This window comes from Argentina silus, assembly GCF_951799395.1.
Source record: "Argentina silus genome assembly, chromosome: 12".
Taxonomy (NCBI): domain Eukaryota; kingdom Metazoa; phylum Chordata; class Actinopteri; order Argentiniformes; family Argentinidae; genus Argentina; species Argentina silus.
In genome coordinates this window covers 5500369-5519229 of record NC_139666.1, presented here as the reverse complement: position 1 = coordinate 5519229, position 18861 = coordinate 5500369, and the positions used below count along the sequence as shown (strand labels likewise).

The 18861-nt window shown below is 42.9% G+C and overlaps 1 protein-coding gene across 1 annotated transcript in view; it reads right to left on the bottom strand.

Moving 5' to 3' along the window:
- ttn.2 (titin, tandem duplicate 2) overlaps positions 1–18861 on the bottom strand; it is a gene marked incomplete at its 5' end in the record, with an annotated part of 160038 nt that overhangs the window by 8110 nt on the left and 133067 nt on the right. Inside the window, 31 exons of the mRNA XM_083682079.1 lie at positions 62–655; positions 758–1063; positions 1169–1744; positions 1856–2155; positions 2761–3066; positions 3170–3754; positions 3873–4175; positions 4321–4623; positions 4714–5013; positions 5129–5419; positions 5508–6101; positions 6194–6475; positions 6611–6913; positions 7182–7487; positions 7811–8110; positions 8196–8486; positions 8576–8887; positions 8985–9287; positions 9384–11450; positions 11549–11848; positions 12157–12444; positions 12546–12839; positions 12940–14706; positions 14809–15114; positions 15222–15524; positions 15604–15903; positions 16073–16360; positions 16495–16791; positions 16887–17195; positions 17299–17886; positions 18021–18317. Coding sequence (XP_083538205.1) covers positions 62–655; positions 758–1063; positions 1169–1744; positions 1856–2155; positions 2761–3066; positions 3170–3754; positions 3873–4175; positions 4321–4623; positions 4714–5013; positions 5129–5419; positions 5508–6101; positions 6194–6475; positions 6611–6913; positions 7182–7487; positions 7811–8110; positions 8196–8486; positions 8576–8887; positions 8985–9287; positions 9384–11450; positions 11549–11848; positions 12157–12444; positions 12546–12839; positions 12940–14706; positions 14809–15114; positions 15222–15524; positions 15604–15903; positions 16073–16360; positions 16495–16791; positions 16887–17195; positions 17299–17886; positions 18021–18317 — 13959 coding nt within the window. The remainder of the gene's footprint in view (positions 1–61; positions 656–757; positions 1064–1168; positions 1745–1855; positions 2156–2760; positions 3067–3169; positions 3755–3872; positions 4176–4320; positions 4624–4713; positions 5014–5128; positions 5420–5507; positions 6102–6193; positions 6476–6610; positions 6914–7181; positions 7488–7810; positions 8111–8195; positions 8487–8575; positions 8888–8984; positions 9288–9383; positions 11451–11548; positions 11849–12156; positions 12445–12545; positions 12840–12939; positions 14707–14808; positions 15115–15221; positions 15525–15603; positions 15904–16072; positions 16361–16494; positions 16792–16886; positions 17196–17298; positions 17887–18020; positions 18318–18861) is intronic.

Genomic DNA, 18861 nt, shown 5'->3' with positions numbered 1-18861 from the left:
GTCCTTAAAGGCAAATAATGTGAAGTGCAATACTGTCATACAGCCTATCAAATATGCTTACCTTCAACCTCCAAGTTCACAGTCGTAGAGATTGATCCCAGTTCATTTGTTGCCCTAACTTGATATACTGTAGCGTCTTCTTCATCAGCAGCAGTGACAACAAGTTGGTAATAGCCTCCCTTGAATTCTTGTACTTTGATCTTTTGTCCATCTGGTTGAATCTCTTTGCCACGCCTGTACCATTTGATCAAAGGTTTAGGATTTCCAACAACCTTGCAGACAAATGTAGCATTGGCTTTATATTTCACACTCATGTCTCTTAGCTCATCTCTGAAGACAGGGGCACGTGGTGTGGTATCTGATTTGGGAATGATGGGCTCTGAAACCTCACTCCAGTCACTCTCACCACCCATATTCTCGCATTTGACACGGAATTCATACTCAAATCGCTCAATCAGGCCTTTAACATTGTAGAATGTCTCATGGATTTCAGCGGTGGTCACAGCGATCCATTTATTCTGTTTCTTTTCTCGTTTCTCCAGGAAGTAATTCTTAATCTTTGCACCTCCATCGCTGCTTGGTGCTTTCCAAGTCACAACACAGGAGTCCTTTGTGACCCCGGTGACAACAGGCTGTTGTGGGATTCCAGGTTTTTCTAAGAAACAACAAAGGGTAGTTTTTACTTGCACTCTCATCACTTGATATTTAAATAAAATGTTATTTATTGATATATAAATATCATAGCCATTATACTCACCAAATGGACTCTTGATAATGAGTACAGCTGGAATCTCCAGTGCCTTACTAACGCCGTATTGGTTCTGTGCAGAAACACGGAAGTAATATCCGGCACTCTCAATGAGGTTGGGAACGCGACAAGTTGTTCCTGACACTGATGAAGACACCAAGTGCCACTGCTCTCCCTCCTTTGCTTCTCGTTTCTCCACAATGTAGTTGGTGATCATTGATCCACCATCATCCTTGGGAGATTTCCAGCTGATGATCACCGAGCTCTTCAATATAGCATCCACAACAATTGGTCCCTCAGGGATTTCAGGTTTATCTGAAAACAAAAATGCACATTTGAGTTAAAAGTCCTCTCATTTTCATGACGTGTTTCTCCAGCAAACAGTGATGTTCTTGCAATGACTGTAGTAAAATATTTTACCTTGGATTTCAACACGAAGAACTGTGTCGATGGTACCAAATTTGTTACTCAGCTGCACCTTGTAGCGTCCTGCGTTGGTCTTGCGCTGGACATTTCTCACAACCAGGTGAGTGTAGCTCTCAGTGTTCTCAATGATAACATTTGCAGATGCATTAAGAGGCTTCTTGTCATAGAACCACATGATTTGTGGAATAGGACGGCCAATGTAGACAACATGTAGACGCAGACTTGTTCCACATCCTGCATAGTATTTTTCTTTCAATGGGAATCCAGGATGTAACTGAGGAGCAGCCTGTAAGAACAGCTTGCCACTGCTCTCTATTTCACCTGCTTCGTTGATGGCTCTGCAAGTGTACAGGCCCTCGTCCTCTTGTTCATCTGTGGCTACGGTCAATGAATGGTTACGACCATCAGAGCTTGTCTTGTATTTACGGCTTTGGATCAGCTCCTTGCCATATCTGTACCATTTAATCTCAGGAAGGGGCCTTCCGATAATCTGGCAGCTCAATGTCCCTGATTCGCCAAGTTTTGTGGTGACATCTTGTACCTCTTGCTTGAGACTTGGAGTCTCTCCAACTGTTGAAACATAATCATAGCGTTAAAGGTGATCATTTGTGATCATGTTAATCTGGTAAGGCACTTGCAGTATCTTATCATAATGGACAACAAAATAATTTCTCAACATACCGCTCAGTTTAGTCTTGATACCCATTGCAGTTCTGCGTGGTCTGCTCAGTCCGGTTTCATTTTCAGCCAACACTCTGAACTCATATTCTGTAGCCTCCATAAGAGCACCCATGGTAAACTGTCTGTCCTTTGAACGCTCCTTGTTGCATTTCTTCCAGGCACTTTCACCTGCTTGTCTGAACTCAATCCAGTAACCAAGGATCTCTTTCCCACCATCACACTCTGGCCGCAGCCAGTGAATAGTAATTTGGTCTTTGGTGATGGAGATGATGTCAATATCGCCTGGTTGACTTGGTTTGTCTGTACAAAAAGAGATATGACAATGAAATTCACACTGCCAAAAAAGAATGTGCATCAGTCCTCTAATAGTCTGCTATTTTGAGATTCTGAGGGTGAAAAGATAGCAGATCATCCCTGACCATAGTGGACTAGGATGTCATTTGGCAGACCTCCCGAATAGGTGTTTTTTTGCAGTCGGATGTGACTCCATGCAAGGCATTATGGGGCGACCTTTTCTCGTAAAATATCAGCTGATTGGATAATATGCATGGCAGTGTAGAAGTTAGATGCTATATTTCCCAAAATAAAACTATGTCCAGCTGTATAGATGTATGTATGTATTTTTGCTGCACCAACATGGCTTTATTAAGATTGCATAGCTAGCAAACAGCAATTCTAGAGCTCATGGCAGTTTCTGCTATTGCTGCAGTTATCCTTGTTATACACTTGTTATAAAGGACTGATGCGGTCGTAATGTAAAAGCAAAGGAAGGCAAGATTTCTCCTTGCGGATTATTGTTGATCCATGTGGATACAATCAATCCGGATAATAACAGTATAGTGAGATAAAACATTTATTCAAGTTATATAAGCCCTTATAACACTTGTTATAAAGCCATTACTCACCGAATGGATCTTTGCACACAACTGACTCAGACACAGGGCCAGGTTCACTACGACCGACGTCATTTTGAGCCACGACACGGAACTTATATTCAGCATCAGGGATGAGTCCAGTGACAGTGTACATTGTGGTAGTGATGTGCGTCTTATTATGACGCACCCACTTCTCGGTAGACACCTCTCTTCTCTCAACATAATATCCCGTAACACGAGAGCCACCATCATCCTTTGGCCTGGACCAAGATAGAGCAACAGTGGTCTTGGTGACATCCATAATCTCTGCTGGGTTGCTTGGAGGTTCTGGTGGACCTGTAGTCATTGACAGAAGAAGTGGAAGTCAAGATCGTTAATACATTAACTCCTTATATGTTGGTAGAACAATGTAGTAAATCATGAATGATAGGCTACTCACAGAGAGGCGTCTTTGGTGTCACAGATTCATCTGATTTTAAAGATCTGCTAATACCAAACTGGTTCTCCGCTGTCACCTTGAAGTGGTACTCCACATTTTCCTTTAGTCCCTTGACCACCAGAGATTTGTCAATCACTCTTGAGTCAACAGTGTACCATGCTGCTTTGGGAACCTCCCGTCTTTCAACAATATAACCAAGCACATCAGAGCCACCATCTTCTGAGGGAGGTCTCCAGCTCACTCTGACAGAGCGTGCTTGGATATCATCAAACTCAAGAGGACCTTCAGGAGCGTCCGGGCGTCCAATAACTTTAACCTTGATGTAGACAGCCTTCTTGCCACATTTATTCTCCAGTGCAAGGTCGTATGTGCCGGTATCATCTCTGTGAGCCTCTTTGATCACAAGCTCAGTGAGTTCATCACTGGTGGCAATCATAGCTCGGTGAGAGATGTCGTGACCTTCCTTTGTCCACTTGCAGGTAGGGAATGGTTTACCCTTGATGGGCACAGAGAGTCTGATGACTCCGCCCTGTCTGACGACATAGCCTTCCTCATATTTGCTATCGAGTTCATAATCAGGATAGTCTGAAATGAAACAATACAAGTTAAAGCTGGTTCAAATTGACACATGTCCTTCAAACTAAATAAATGATCCATAACACAATACATACAGCTCTTCAGAATAAATGTATTGTTCCCATACCAAGCATTTCTGTAACTTTGACCACTCCTGGAATCTCGATTGGTTCTCCTGGTCCACCAGCATTGCAGGCCATAACACGGAACTTGTACTCAGCTCCCTGGGGCATGTGAGTCAGTGTGTATTCGCAGATCTTTGTTGGTGTTGTGTTGCACTTGGTCCATTCCACCTGATCAACCTTCTGCATCTCAATCAGGTAACCGGTGATGATGGAACCTCCCTCTTCCTCAGGAGGAAGCCAGGCCAGAGACACTGATGTCCTGGTGGTGTCTGTAACTCTGGGCTGTTGTGGTATGCCAGGAGGTTCTGTTGAGATTTAAAATCAGTAGTTATGGTTGTGCGTACTAGTTTCAAATTAGATACTAAGTTGCAGAGGATTTAGAATTATTCACACATTTGAAATGAGAAACAGCATTCAAAGTATTGCATAGGCGAAGCTTGTAGAACTTACCAATAGGATCCATGGCCACAGCTGGTTTAGAACTTAAGCTAGGTTTACTAGAGCCTCTGGAGTTCATGGCTGTCACTCTGTGTTCATACTCAAGGCCTTCAATCAGGCCTGTTGATCTGTATCTGGTCATTGTTACTGGATTCTTATTGATGCTCATCCATCTGTCAGACTTGGTCTCCTTGCGCTCAATTATGTATCCAGACACTTGGGAGCCGCCATCTTCCTCTGGTGGTTGCCATGTTAGTGTCATTCCGTCATGAGACACATCAAGGACCTCTGGTTGGCTTGGTGCACTTGGTACGGCTGGAGAGATATTTGAAATTAGAACATTTATAGCTAATATCTCTCCCACATGATGCAATTAAATGTGTTTGACATGTGTTTATAACTTACTCTTAGGACTCTTGCATTCAACAACTCCAGACTGTAAGAATCCTCCGATCCCGAAGCGGTTTGTAGCAGCAACACGGAACACATATTCAGTTCCCTCAGTCAGTCTGGTGAACTTAAATGTGGGTCTCGTGACAGATTCTGACACAGGTAGCCATCCAGGACGATGAGCGCAACGCTGTTCAACGACATAGCCACTGACATTGGCACCGCCATCCTTCTCTGGTGGTTCCCAGCTTACAGTTACTGAGACGCCATCAACCTCATCAATTCTCACAGGTCCAACAGGTACTCCAGGTTTATCTAGATTGAGAAGTGAAGATGAGCAGTACTAAAGCTGTACTTGTCTTACAGATGTATGGGAATGTGACACAAATACAAATACACAGACACAAATACGCAGACAAAAAACACTTACCGAGAATAACAACTTTGATGACCTCTCTGGCGATTCCTGTGACATTCTTCACTTCGAGAGTGTAGTCACCAGTGTCATCAATTGTTGTTTCACGGACAGTCAGCTTGGTGTATTTTCCAGTGGTCTCAATCTTGACACGGTCAAGACTGTCCTTCATCTTAGCACCACCATAGAACCATGAGCAAGCTGGAAGAGGTCTGCCTTTAATAGGAATATTGAGGATGATAGGTTTGCCAGCGGGCACATTGACAATCTTCTGTGGAAGACCTGTTAGATCAATCTTGGGTGCCACTGTAAAAAGAAAAAAGAAACATTTTAGGACTTTTAAGCTTTTTCATTATTAACCATGTGTACATACATGAAGCAAAACTCGACATACCTCTTTCTTCTTGAATGGTCACAGATGACATAATGTCTCTTGCCTCACTGACTCCTCTGCTGTTAGTAGCTCTGATTCTGAAGAAGTATTCTTCATTTTCATTCAGAGCAGTGACAGTGTGCTGAGACACTGATGATTTCAAGGTGGCAACTGTCGTCCATCTGTCTGATCCAGCAATGCAGGCTTCAATGACAAAGCCTGTCAGTCTGCTGCCACCATCATAAAGTGGTTTTTCCCATCTCAGGATGGCCGTGGACTTAGTCACGTCCACAATCTCCAAGTCCTGAGGAATTGAGGGAACTTCACAGACCAGTACTGCATCAGTGATTTCACATGGTTCACCAATACCATAGATGTTCTCTGGCAACACTCTGAAGAAGTAGTGTGTTCCTTCTTCCAGTCCAGTGATTCTAAATAGTGTCTTCCTGCATTCGGATGTAACTGTTTTAAAAGCTTTCATTGAAGCTTCACGTTTCTCAATGATGTAGTTGTTAACAGGTGCTCCTCCGTCAACACTTGGCACATCCCATGTAATGACCACTGATTCCTTGGTGTAATCTTTAACTTTAACTGCACCGGGTGGTCCAGGAGTGTCTGAAAGATCGAGAACAGATTAACTGACTGTTCAGATAGTATATAACTCCATTCAATCATTTTAAGTTTATCAACCTATTCACATTACTTACCATAAATTTTGACAAGAACGGTTGCTATCTTCTTGCCAGATGGATTTTCAGCCTCAATGGTGTATTTGCCTGCATCATAACGGTGGACTTTCTCAACAATCAAAGTTGTGTAACTGTCAGTGACATCAATGAAGCCCCGACTCTGAAGGTCCACCCCAGTCTTTCTCCAGGTCACTACTGGTGTAGGTCGTCCAGTAACAGCAACAAAGAGCCTCATGGTGCCACCAGCTCTCAGGCAGACAATCTTCTTCAAGTCATCAGCAAGCTCAAGATCTGGGATTTCTGTTTGGACAAACATTAAAGCTCAGATACAAGTATGTAATTGTGATAACAAAGTCTGAGATTCAACGCAGACATCAGTATATTAAATAAGTTCTGTCTTTATGAATGATTGATAATAGAATCATGATAACTTACCAATTTTCTCCAGAGGCTCAGTTTCCACACTTGGTTCACTGAATTCCCCAGTGCCTTTACTGTTAACGCCTGCTACACGGAAGCTATACTTCTTGTTACTGGAAAGACCAGCAGCAACGTACGCTGTAGTCTTCAGAGTCTGTTGATGAGCTCTGTACCACTGTTCTGTTCCCTCCTCCAGCATCTCAACTACATAGCCAGTGACACTAGAACCACCATCATACATTGGCCTTGTCCATGCCAAGCTAATGCTATGTCTGGTAGTATCTGTCACACGAGGAATGGATGGAGGGGCAGGAGTGTCTGGAAGAGGAAAAGACCAATACAGTATGTTATTCCTCAATTGGAACAGCAGTGTTTGAGATGAAAAATGTGGATAAGCGGTATGTTTGCTCTCACTATACTAAGTGTCCTAAATTAATTAACTAATTACAGTATAATTACGGTGTAGGCACACACCAATATGTATTACAGTACATACAAATCTTAAGGAATACATAGATTGACATCATGTGTATGAATGAATAAAAGTTTGAATGAATGAATACAATTTGTTATATGTGATACTTACAAGTTGGATCTCTACATAAGACGTATGGAGATGCATCACTTGGCTGACTGTTTCCTGCTGCGTTTACGGCGGTCACACGGAACTGGTAGTCACTTCCTTCCAGGAGACCGGAGATCTTCAAGCGAGTGTCATAGATGGTAAAGGTCTTATTAACTCTGGTCCACCTGAGACCATTCTTCTCACGTTTGTCCACAAGATAATTCTTGATTTCACTTCCACCATCACTCTCAGGCTTCAGCCATTCAATGATGACATGTTCCTTTGCAACAGCAGCGATTTCCGGAGCTCCAGGAGGTGAAGTAATAGCTGTAATGAATTAACTCATGTTAGGGTTTGCCTGAAGCTTTTTTGTTTTATCCTTGTTATTTTTATAAGCATGTGTCTCGTCATGCAAATGTTAATATAAAGTGTGTTGTGGCCATGCGTAAAGTGCACTTTGAAATCAAATCAACATGTTTGACTATACAATTGTTTCTCAAATTCTGGAATGAAAATTCGACACTTCGACTTACTGTAGGCATTTAGATTAATTAGATTGATTCGACACTTACTGTTGGCATTTAGATTAATTTGATTAATTTGACACTCACTGTTGGCATTTAGATTATTTAGATTAATTAGATACTTACTGTAGGCATTTCTTGCAATGACAGGGTCAGACTCCAGTGGCACACCAGGTCCATACTTGTTAACACCTCTTACACGGAACACATACTCGTTATTCTTGATCAGCTTGCTGCTGACACAGGCCAGAGTCTTGCACTCTGTTTCCATGATCACCCAGTTGAGACGACTGGTCTCTCGTCTCTCAACGATGTAATGCGTGACAAGGTCTCCACCGTCCTCCAGGGGCATCCTCCATGACACTGAGCACTTCTCCTCGGTCACCCTGCTGATGGTGATAGTGTCTTCCGGTGGCCCGGGTGTATCTGTAAAACAAAAGTGCCATTAGTAGTGAATAGACTGTTTCAGTCTCCTAGTTTATATTGATTTGTATTTAATTTGTGTTCTTACCAAGAACTTTCACATTGACAGCCGCTGTCTTTGTTCCACTGGCGTTCTTCACGGTGAGATTGTACTTCCCAGTGTCGTTTCTGTCACAGTTCTTGATGATGGCCATGGCCCTGGTGCTGGTGTATGTCAGGGAGTACTTCTCTCCCAGCTCCAATACCTTCTCACCCTTTGCCCAGAATACCTTAGGCTCAGGTTTACCACCAACGGCACCATCAAGGACCAAGTCGGAGCCAGCCCGTATGGTAACTGTCTCTCCAACAAGTTTGCTGTCAAGTTCAGCTTTGGGAGGAGCTACAAGGCAAAAAAAATAGAAGAAATTAAATGTGTTTTATTTCCCCTAATGTTGAGATACAGCTAAACTGTAATTAGGAGTAACTTACTGTATTCATCCTTGCATGTGATAGGCCCAGTTGATTCGGATGGTGCACTGTGAATCCCGGCTGCATTCTTGGCAATGATATGGAATTCATACACTTCTGCTTCCCCAAGGGATGTGACAGTGAACTGGGTTTCGGTGATAGTAGTGTAGTTACACTTCAACCAGCGTTCTTCGTCATACTCATCTTCGCTGTATAGCTTGCGCTCAACAACATATCCAACAATCTTGCTGCCACCATCATTAAATGGTACAGACCAAGAAACCGTCACTGAAGATCTTGTCACATCAATCACTTCGGGTTTACCTGGAGGATCTGAATAGAGAGAAAATGAGATTGTACAGTGAGTAAGTGGGAAAGATAGAAAACAAATCATTAAAAACCAAAAAGGTCACTGAAATAATGATCTTACCGACAGGGTTTAAGGCCACCACTGGTCTGGAGGCTTCACTGGCTTTGCTCAGACCAGCAATATTCATTGCATAAACTCTGAACTGGTAGTCAAGACCTTCAATGAGACTGGAGACTTTGTAGTGACGCTCAAGGCATGGAATCTTGTTCTCCCTCACCCACAGGATGGTGTTTCTCTCTTTCTTTTCAATCCAGTATCCAGTCACCTGACTTCCTCCATCATGGTATGGCAGATCCCACTTAATGCAAATGGCATTTGCAGATACTGACACTACATCTGGTCGAGTTGGTGGACTTGGTGGAACTGATAATGAAAATGAGACAGAATAAAATCATTATTATCTTCACATTTTCATAAAAGTCAAATTAAATTGAGTAAACAAAATATTACGTTACTCACCAAATGGATGTTCGATGACCACAGCCGCAGACTCAATGGACTTGCTCACGCCATACTTGTTCTCAGCACACACACGGAAAGTGTACTCCATGTATTTAGTCAGATGGGTGACTTTGATGGTGGTGCGCCTTACACTGGAGTTCACCACTTGCCAGGATGTGGATGCAGACTCACGTTTCTCAACGATGTAGTTACTGATTTCTGTGCCACCATCATCTGATGGCTCGGCCCATGTCAGTGTGCAGGACTCTGACGAGATGCCAGAGATTTCGACAGGTCCAGTTACTGCACTGGGTCTACCAACAACGTTGACAGTAACAGTGAAGGTCTTCACACCCGCCACATTCTCCAGCGTGATGTAGTACTTTCCACTATCCCCTCTCTTGCTATCTTTTACCACTAGAGTGGTATTTTCTTTGGTGGTCTTGATAGACACCCGATCAGTCTCCTTCAACTTCATCTCCTCAAGTTTCCAAGTTACCTTTGGAGCTGGCCTGCCGCTGATAGGAATATCAATGGTGAATTTATCGCTAGTCTTGCATGTGATGAGCTGGTTGTTTATTCCACTAAGATCAGCGGTTGGCTCAATACGAGGCTCCTTGATGATGACGGATGTGAATGCATCTCTTGGGTGGCTAATACCAGCATCATTTGTAGCTTTGATACGGAAATCATATTCTGTGTTCTCAATTAAGCCCTCGATGACTAATTTCAGAGACTTTGTTTGACCGCTAACAATCCAGCGATCAGAGCCCTTTGCTTTAGTTTCAACAATATAACCAGTGATGCGACTGCCACCATCATGCTCAGGTTTCAGCCAGGCCAAGGTCGCTGTTGAATTAGTTGTGTCAATGATGTCAAGCCTCTTGGGTGGAGCAGGCTCCTCAGTTGCAACAATTGGTTCGGTCATCTCATATGGTTCTCCCTGACCATACTGATTTTCAGCAATTATTCTGAATAGATATGGCACACCTACTGCTAGGTCGGTCACTCTAAGGACTTGACGTGAGCATTTGTTGCTTACTTCCTGCCAGCTAAGATGGCTAGCCTCACGCTTCTCTATTTTGTAATGATGAATGCGGGCTCCGCCATCAGTACTGGGAGCATCCCACATGATAGTCAGGGCCCCTCTTGTCACATCCTTAAAGGAGATGCCTCCTGGTGGCCCAGGTGTATCTAACACCTTAACTGTAAATGTGATAGACTTTCGGCCGCCGTTGTTCTCAAGAGATAAGGTATATTTTCCAGCATCATACCTGGTACAGCTCTCAATAGTCAAGGTGCTGTATGTATCAGTTGTATTAACATCTGCCATAACACCAAGCTCTCCGTCTGCTTTTGTCCATGTAGCGAGAGGAGCAGGTTTCCCACGGAAATTAATATGGAGACAGACAGTGCCACCATTCTTCACAATGTGTGTCTGTTTGAAGCTTGCATCCAAGTCGATTTCTGGAGATGTTAGTCTATCAGCAGCTTGCACGGCATTGGGAATCTCCCCTGTCTCCCCTGTTCCAGAGCCATTTACTGCACTCACACGGAACTTATATTCCTCACCAGCCACCAAACCTTTAGCAGTGTATTTGGTGTGGATGCAGGTTTCTGTGTTAATCCTGTGCCATTCTTCAAGGCTTGCCTTGCACATCTCAATGTTGTAGCCAATAATCTCCATACCACCATCAAACACGGGCTGAGTCCATCCCAGGGTTACAGATGACTTGGTGGAGTCAATGACTTTCACCATAGTGGGAGCACTTGGTGGGCTTGTTGGCTCTCTGCACTTGAAAAGCCTTGATGTGCTGCTTGCTGGTCCTATTCCAGCACCGTTTTCAGCCATCACACGGAATTCATACTCATTACCTTCTGTCAGTTTTGTCACTCTGTGTCTGAGCTCAGTGATTGGCCTCTTTGAGGACACCTTCACCCATGTCAGGCTCTTCTTCTCCCGTCTCTCAAGGATGTAGTGCTTTATTTCATTTCCACCATCTGATCTAGGTCTTGTCCAGCACGTAGTGATGCTATCTCCAGTCACATGTGTAGCATCAGGTGTACCTGGTGCATCTGGGACAGCTGGGAAACAAAATGAAACATTTGTTTTTAGAAAACATGATTTTCTAATTCTATGAATATCATTGGTAATTGATTTTAGACCTTTTGGTAGGACTTACTGAATTGCATTTTTGCAACGATTGGATCCGAGTCGAGTGGTCGTCCAACACCAAACTTGTTGACAGCAGAAACACGGAACTGGTACTCATTGCCCTTGATCAGCTTGGTGGCATTGAATGAACAAGCCTCACACTTGCTGGTCAAAAGTGCCCAGGAGATCCTAGATGTCTCTCTCTTCTCTACCACATAGTGAGTAATTGCAGCACAGCCATCGTTTTCTGGAGGGTTCCACCAGACAGTTGCCTTCTCTGCAGTTATACCTGTAAAACGCACAGGCCCCTCAGGTGGTCCAGGGGTATCTAAAGAAAACAGAAACAGTTAGTAAGCATCAATCTAGCGTCATCTACTTTACAAATAGAGACTACATATTTAAGAGCCAAAAGTGATTGTTTTGTAATTCCATCATAATGCAGCTCAGTGTTTTTAAATAAATGGAAGAGAGATTTCCTATTTCCACTTGTGTAATGACAAAAACTGCCCGCCTAAATCACTAAATTATCATTTCACAATATGTTAATACAGCATCATTTCTAGAGTAATCATTGCGTTAATACACAATTATAGACCAACTTAATGTAAGGCGTTAACCAATAATTCGATAACCAACCTTGGACTCTGACATTGACATCCTCCTTCTTGGTTCCAGAGCTGTTCTTGGCCTCCACAGAGTACACACCACGGTGGTTACGATTTGCATCTCTGATGAAAAGGGAGCTCGATCCGATGGCTGTTGTGATTTCAATATCAATCATCAGCTTCTTATCAATCTCTCTACCATCCTTATACCATATGACCTGAGGCACGGGTCGTCCAGTGATAATGCAGCTAAGGCTGACGTTTTCACCAGCCTTTATTGTTGGCACCTGATCAGCGCTGAACTCAATGTTAGGAGAGACTATACAGAGACACAAAAAAACATACAATTAGTGATCAACATCATCACACAGACATGCCACATACACATCAGTTATAAAAAATATTTCTATGCATGCTTACCACTCTCGTCTTTGGTCATTATGTAGCCAGAGGACTGGGAAGGTGGACTAACTGTACTGACAGCATTTCTGGCGATCACTCTGAACTCAAAGCGGTCACCAGCAGGAAGCCCAGTTACTGTGAACTGGCATTCACAGATATCAGTGAAGTTGCATCTCAACCAGCGTCCTCTCCCTTGACGTCTCTCTACACTGTATGCCACAATTCTACTGCCTCCATCTCTCTTTGGTATATCCCATTTGAGGGTGACAGAGTCTCTTGTGACATCAATGCAGTTAGGAGTACCGGGTGGATCTATGGAGGGAAGGAAATGTCAAGTTTCCAAAGTTTATACCTTTGTAACATATATTTATGAATTGTGATAGAAATTGGGGAAAACATTTGAACTACTCACCCACTGGAGAGATTGCAAGGGCATGTTTGCTTTGCTCACTGACAGGACTCAAGCCAGCATTATTCTGCGCATAGACTCTGAATGAGTATTCCAGTCCCTCTAATAGTCCAATAATTCTGTAATCTCTGGCAGAAATGACTGTGGAATTCACCTTGGTCCACAGAAGGCTGTTTCTGTCTTTTTTCTCAACATGATAGCCAGTGATTGGTGAACCACCATCAAAGCTGGATGCTTCCCACTGAATAGTCATGCCATCACTTGTAACATTGTATGCCAAAGGCTTTCCTGGCGCGCCCGGTACCTTGTATTGGTGTTGGGCAGCCACTTCTTGTGAATTCAAAGCTTCACTGACGCCATATTTGTTCTCTGCTCGTACTCTGAATTGGTACTCTGTGCCTTTAACCAAGTTGGGTATCTTGAATGTTGTCCTCACTACACTTGAACAAACTATCTTCCAGTTAGCATGGGATGTCTCTCGTTTCTCCACACTGTAGCAGGTGATTTCTCCACCTCCGTTGTCCTGTGGTTCATCCCAAGATATGATGATGCTTTGGGCTTTGATTTCATCAAATCGTATTGGACCAACTGGAACAGAGGGTGCTCCAAGAGTAATGACATTAATGTCAAAGAAGTTCTTAACAATTTTGTTGTCCAGAACCAATGTATATTTTCCTGCGTTCTCTTTTCTTGAGTTTCTGACCGTCAGAGCAACTTTATTGTCAGTTACACGGAAGCGAATCTTCTCACTCTCTTTCAAGGGAACATCATCTTTCATCCACTGAATGGAAGGCTTGGGTTTACCCTTGAATGGTAGCTCAATATGCACATTTTGACCAATGCGAACACTGAGTTCACCACCTGGATAATCAGTAAGTTTTGCCTCAGGTGGAATGAGGAAGTCATGTACTGTAATTGGTCCAACTTGGGAGAAATCACTGTTGCCCTTCTCATTCTTTGAGAATACTCTTAAGTAGATTTCAGAATTTTCCTTCAGATTTGCAACCTCACAATGGCAACGCTTGCATGTTCCAGCAAGGGTCCATGTGTCCTCGTCTTTAGTTTTCTTCTCAATGACATAGTCGGAGATGTGGCTACCACCATCATGGTCAGGCTTTGTCCACTGCAGTGTCACTGATGTTTTAGTAGAGTCTGTCATGATGAGTTCTTTGACAGGGCCAGGTGTCTCTGTTGCCCTGACTGGCACTGTGGTCTCACATGTATCACCTGTTCCATTCACATTTTCAGCTGATACGCGGAAGAGGTAGGCGATTTCCTCTGACAGACCCTCCATTTTGTATGATGTATTGGAGCACTCTGATGACACGATGGTAAAGGCTCTCATAGTAGAATCTTTCTTCTCAACTATGTAGTTAGTGATTGGAGAACAGCCGTCAATTAGAGGAGCTTCCCAGCTCAGAGTTAACTTGCCTCTCGTAACATTCTTAATCAACAGCTTCTGGCAAGTGGATGGGGTGTCAAGCACTTTGACAGACACAGTTATGATCTTTGGCTCACCAACACCATTTTCAATTTCCAGAATGTATTTGCCTGAGTCATCACGGGTGACCTTAGGAATGATGAGGACAGTTGAAGATTCTGTGCTGTGAATCGTATACTTTGCATCACCAGCAATGTTTTTGTCTCCCCTTCTCCATGTCACGTTTGGTGCCGGTCTGCCCTTCAGTGGAATCATTATTTCGACATCCCTTCCTGATTTGGCAGTATATTGAGTCGTCATTGGAACATCCAAATCAAGATCGGCTTCCTCTGTTGGAGATAAAGAAAAAATAAGACATTAGGACAGTGAGATATTTGTTACTACAATATCTAAATAAAAAGAGAATATTGAGTGAATATTTTAATACAAACCGAGAATATCTTTGGCTTGAACCGGCTGGTACATCTTAATAGTTTCACCTGCTCCCAGACAGTTGACAGCAGATACACGGAAGAAGTAGTAGACCCCAGGTTTGAGATGAGACACAACATACTCTGTTGTCCTCACTTCACCCTTGGAGCTGATGACAACCCATTCCCTATCCTCAGTGTTCATCTGTTCAACAATATAGTGTGTGATCTCGCTGCCTCCGTCGTACACAGGCTTCACCCATCCCAGGGTGATAGATGTTTTGGTAGAGTCAACCACTCTAAGTTTGGTTGGTTCACTTGGTGGGTCTTAAATTGATAAATAGAAAATGGTGTAAGATAAAGACAATGAATGAATTGTAGAGAAAGCACTGAACTTAGTATTCATGTTCTGATATAACAATGAGGACACTTACCAACTGGGTCTACAGCTTTGTAGAAGTCAGATTCTACTGAATATTGGCCTGCTCCTGCCTTGTTGATAGCACATACATGGTACTGATATTCATTTGCCTCTGTCAGGCTGCTAACTTTCTGCCTTGTGTCACGAATGGCTCCTTTAACCACCTTGAACCAACTCAGACTCTTCTTCTCTCGCTTCTCCAGGTAATATCCATCTATGTCACTTCCGCCATCAAGTTCAGGTCTCTCCCATAACACTGTCATTGTCGATTTTGTAATCATGCTGACTTGAGGCTTTGAGGGTTGACTAGGAGGAACTGCAAACATAAAAGTGTGTTAGATCACTGTGGGGTCATCATGTGTTCATATTGAACAGTGAACAGATAGTTTCCTTACCAAATGCATTCCTTGTGATCACTGGTTCAGATTCAAGTGGATCTCCAACTCCATACTTGTTCACACCCCGAATTCGGAATATGTACTCATTGCCTTGGATCAGTCTCGGAACATTCACAATACATTCCGCCAGATTCTCTGATATAATGGACCAGAGGATTCTGCTGGTCTCACGCTTCTCTACAATGTAGTGTGTGACCATTGCTCCACCCTCATCAGCTGGAGGATCCCACATGATGGTGATGTTGTCTGCTGTGATCTTCTTGAACTGAATCTCACCAGCAGGCGGGCCAGGTTTATCTGATAATGATTTAGAAAATACAGTTTCACATTGGTCAAATGTAGTTTTGATGTTTTTGGTTATTTTATAATTAAAGGTAGGTTTGTAATGTGTCATGCAGTTATCAATTCTGTATAAACAGTATAGGCATACAGATAAAGATGTAGAAATGAAGGGAGCAATACATACCAAGAATTTGAACTCTGATAGAGGCAAATGCTGAGCCCAAAGAATTCTTGACTTTGAGCTCGTAGGTCCCAGAGTTTAGACGGGTGGCTTCCTTGATGAGAAGACTTGAAGAGTCAGCAGTGTTTTTAATTGACAACTGAGCACCGAACTCAAGCTCCTTTCCATCCTTGAACCACTCAATTGTAGGCTGAGGCTTTGCAATAATTCCAACTTTCAGCTCAACAGCAGCTCCAGCATGGTGTTTCACAGCATCCAGATACTCTTGAGGCAGTTCAATCTCAGGAGCACCTGTAGGACAACACACAGTAATGATGCATGTTATTTTAAATTACATGCCTGTCTGGACTGCTGAATGGAACACAACATTTTTATTATTATTTATTTATTTATTTATTGTCCACACAATGTGGAATACAACCCACCATATGTGTCCACACAAGTTGCAGGGCCTGCAATTATGGATGGGTTGCTGATGGATCCAACAGCATTCTTTGCCATGACTCTGAACTCATAAGACTCATCCTGAGTGAGACCTGTCACAGTAAATTGTAGGTTGGTAATATTTGTAAGGTGGGCCTTTGTCCATCTGCCTTTGGGATCCTCTCTCTTCTCTATGATGTATCCTGTTATTTTACTACCACCATCGTAATTGGGCTTCTGCCATGCTAAGCTGATGGTGTTCTTGGTGATGTCGCTGATTCGGACATTGGTTGGAGGCTCTGAATAAAAGCAAAAGATACATGTTTAGACAGTTGAGATTGAGGGTTTACTGTGATGTAACACTTGTTAACAATGTGTGTTGACATTCACTCACCACAAGCATCAATTGCAAGTACTGCATCAGATATCTGGCTGACAGGACTGAGTCCAGCTGCGTTTTCTGCTGCAACCTTGAATTCATAGATAAGGCCAGCATTTATTTGTCCGTTTGTCACTTTGAAGTGGTTGGCACGGATAACAGTCCTGTTAACCTTCTGCCACAAAATGCTGTTTCTGTCTTTCATTTGAAGGTGGTATCCAAACACATGGCTTCCTCCGTCAGAGGCAGGCTCCTTCCAGTTGACAGTGATGCTCTCTCTGGTCACAGTAGTTACCCATGGAGCCGATGGAGCCGCAGGGATGCCTGGAATTAATTGCAAGAAAAGTTAGGGTATGTACTTGTACCTTGCTACTTTTTAGACATAAAGTTTAAATATGAAATGTGCATGAAATAATATAAAACGTACTGTAAGGCAGTTTGACGTGAACAGTCGAGGAGTCAATGTGCTCACTGATGCCGAAGCGATTCTCAGCCCTAATTCTGAATTGATACTCCACTCCTGATTTAAGCTTCATAATCTTCATGGTGCATCTTGCAACGGCTGAGGACACCTCAGTCCAGTTGGCCGTTGTTGTCTCTCGTTTGAGTATGATGTAGTTTGTGATGGGGCTTCCACCATCATAGGCAGGAGGGAGCCATTTGAGACTCACAGTGTCCTCTGTCATATCAGTAATTTCAACTGGACCAACTGGGCAACTTGGTCTGTCCAGGACCACAATGTTAACAAAGGACTTTGTGGTTCCGCTGGAGTTGGAGGCAATGATGTCATACCTCCCTGAGTCATTAGCGATGCTCTCACGAAGAGTGATGATAATACCATCGGGAGTGACTTCAGAGTTGAATCTCATAGTTGACTTCAGTGCAACATTGTCCTTTGAAAGAGAAACCTTTGGCAAAGGTTTGCCGCTCATTGGGATCTCAACTTTAAGGTTTGATCCCGCTCTGACATAGACAGTGTTGTGAGGGATGTTTTTCATGTTTATCTCCGGGGATTCTGTAAAAACAAAATCGTTTCGAGTTTAGAATGAAAATGTAAGGACTAGTTTCAGACACATGCAGTACACTTCCTCCTTAAAATATACAATGTCCTATGTTTTACAAAATATAGGACTTGAAATAAATACTTACCAAATTGATCTTTAACAAGAACAGGGAGAACCATGTCTTTAGGTTCACTAAAGCCAGCATGGTTTTCAGCACGAACTCTGAAGAAGTATTCAGCACTTTCCCTCAGGCCAGAGACAACATAGTGGACAGTCTTGGTCACACCACATTTAACCCATTTGGTCTGACCCTTCTCCAGAGCATCGACCTGATAACTAGTGATTCTGCTACCACCATCATGTTCTGGCTTACTCCATATAAGGGAAACACTGTCTTTTGTGACATCAGTGACTCCCAGCTTGGGTGGTGGGCTTGGTTTTTCTGAAATTAGAAGAAACATTTCAATCATAATACAAACTATTTTTACTTACATTTCAATTAAAGGCCCACTCCAGTGACATGTCAACAATTTATTCATATAGACAATTTTTTATTATTAACAGGAGAGAAACTTGTACAGGGGGGTAGTGGGGGTGAGGAGGTCTTTAGGAGGGAACTCTATTTTTTAGGTAAACAATTTCGCATTCCACGCAGCTCAAATAGCTAGTTGGCTGTGTTCACAGTAATGCAAGACAGCCAGTTAACTAGCCAATGAGTTTAGTTGTTACTGTAAGGAGCTAGCAACGCCATCTCGAACTGAAAGCTCTATCCGCCTGATCATTTAATGCATGAAAAGTATATTTACATTATGATTTAGACTTTTAAAACAAATTGAAATGGACAGAAAACATGTTGTTCTAGTTAAATCCGTAAAGATCTGTTAAAATGTTTTTATTGCGGTTCCACCACAAGCCGCAGTGTTGAGCCACTTACACGACCAATGGGGGGAGAAATTCCAAACCGTGACAACTCTAATAACTGCAAC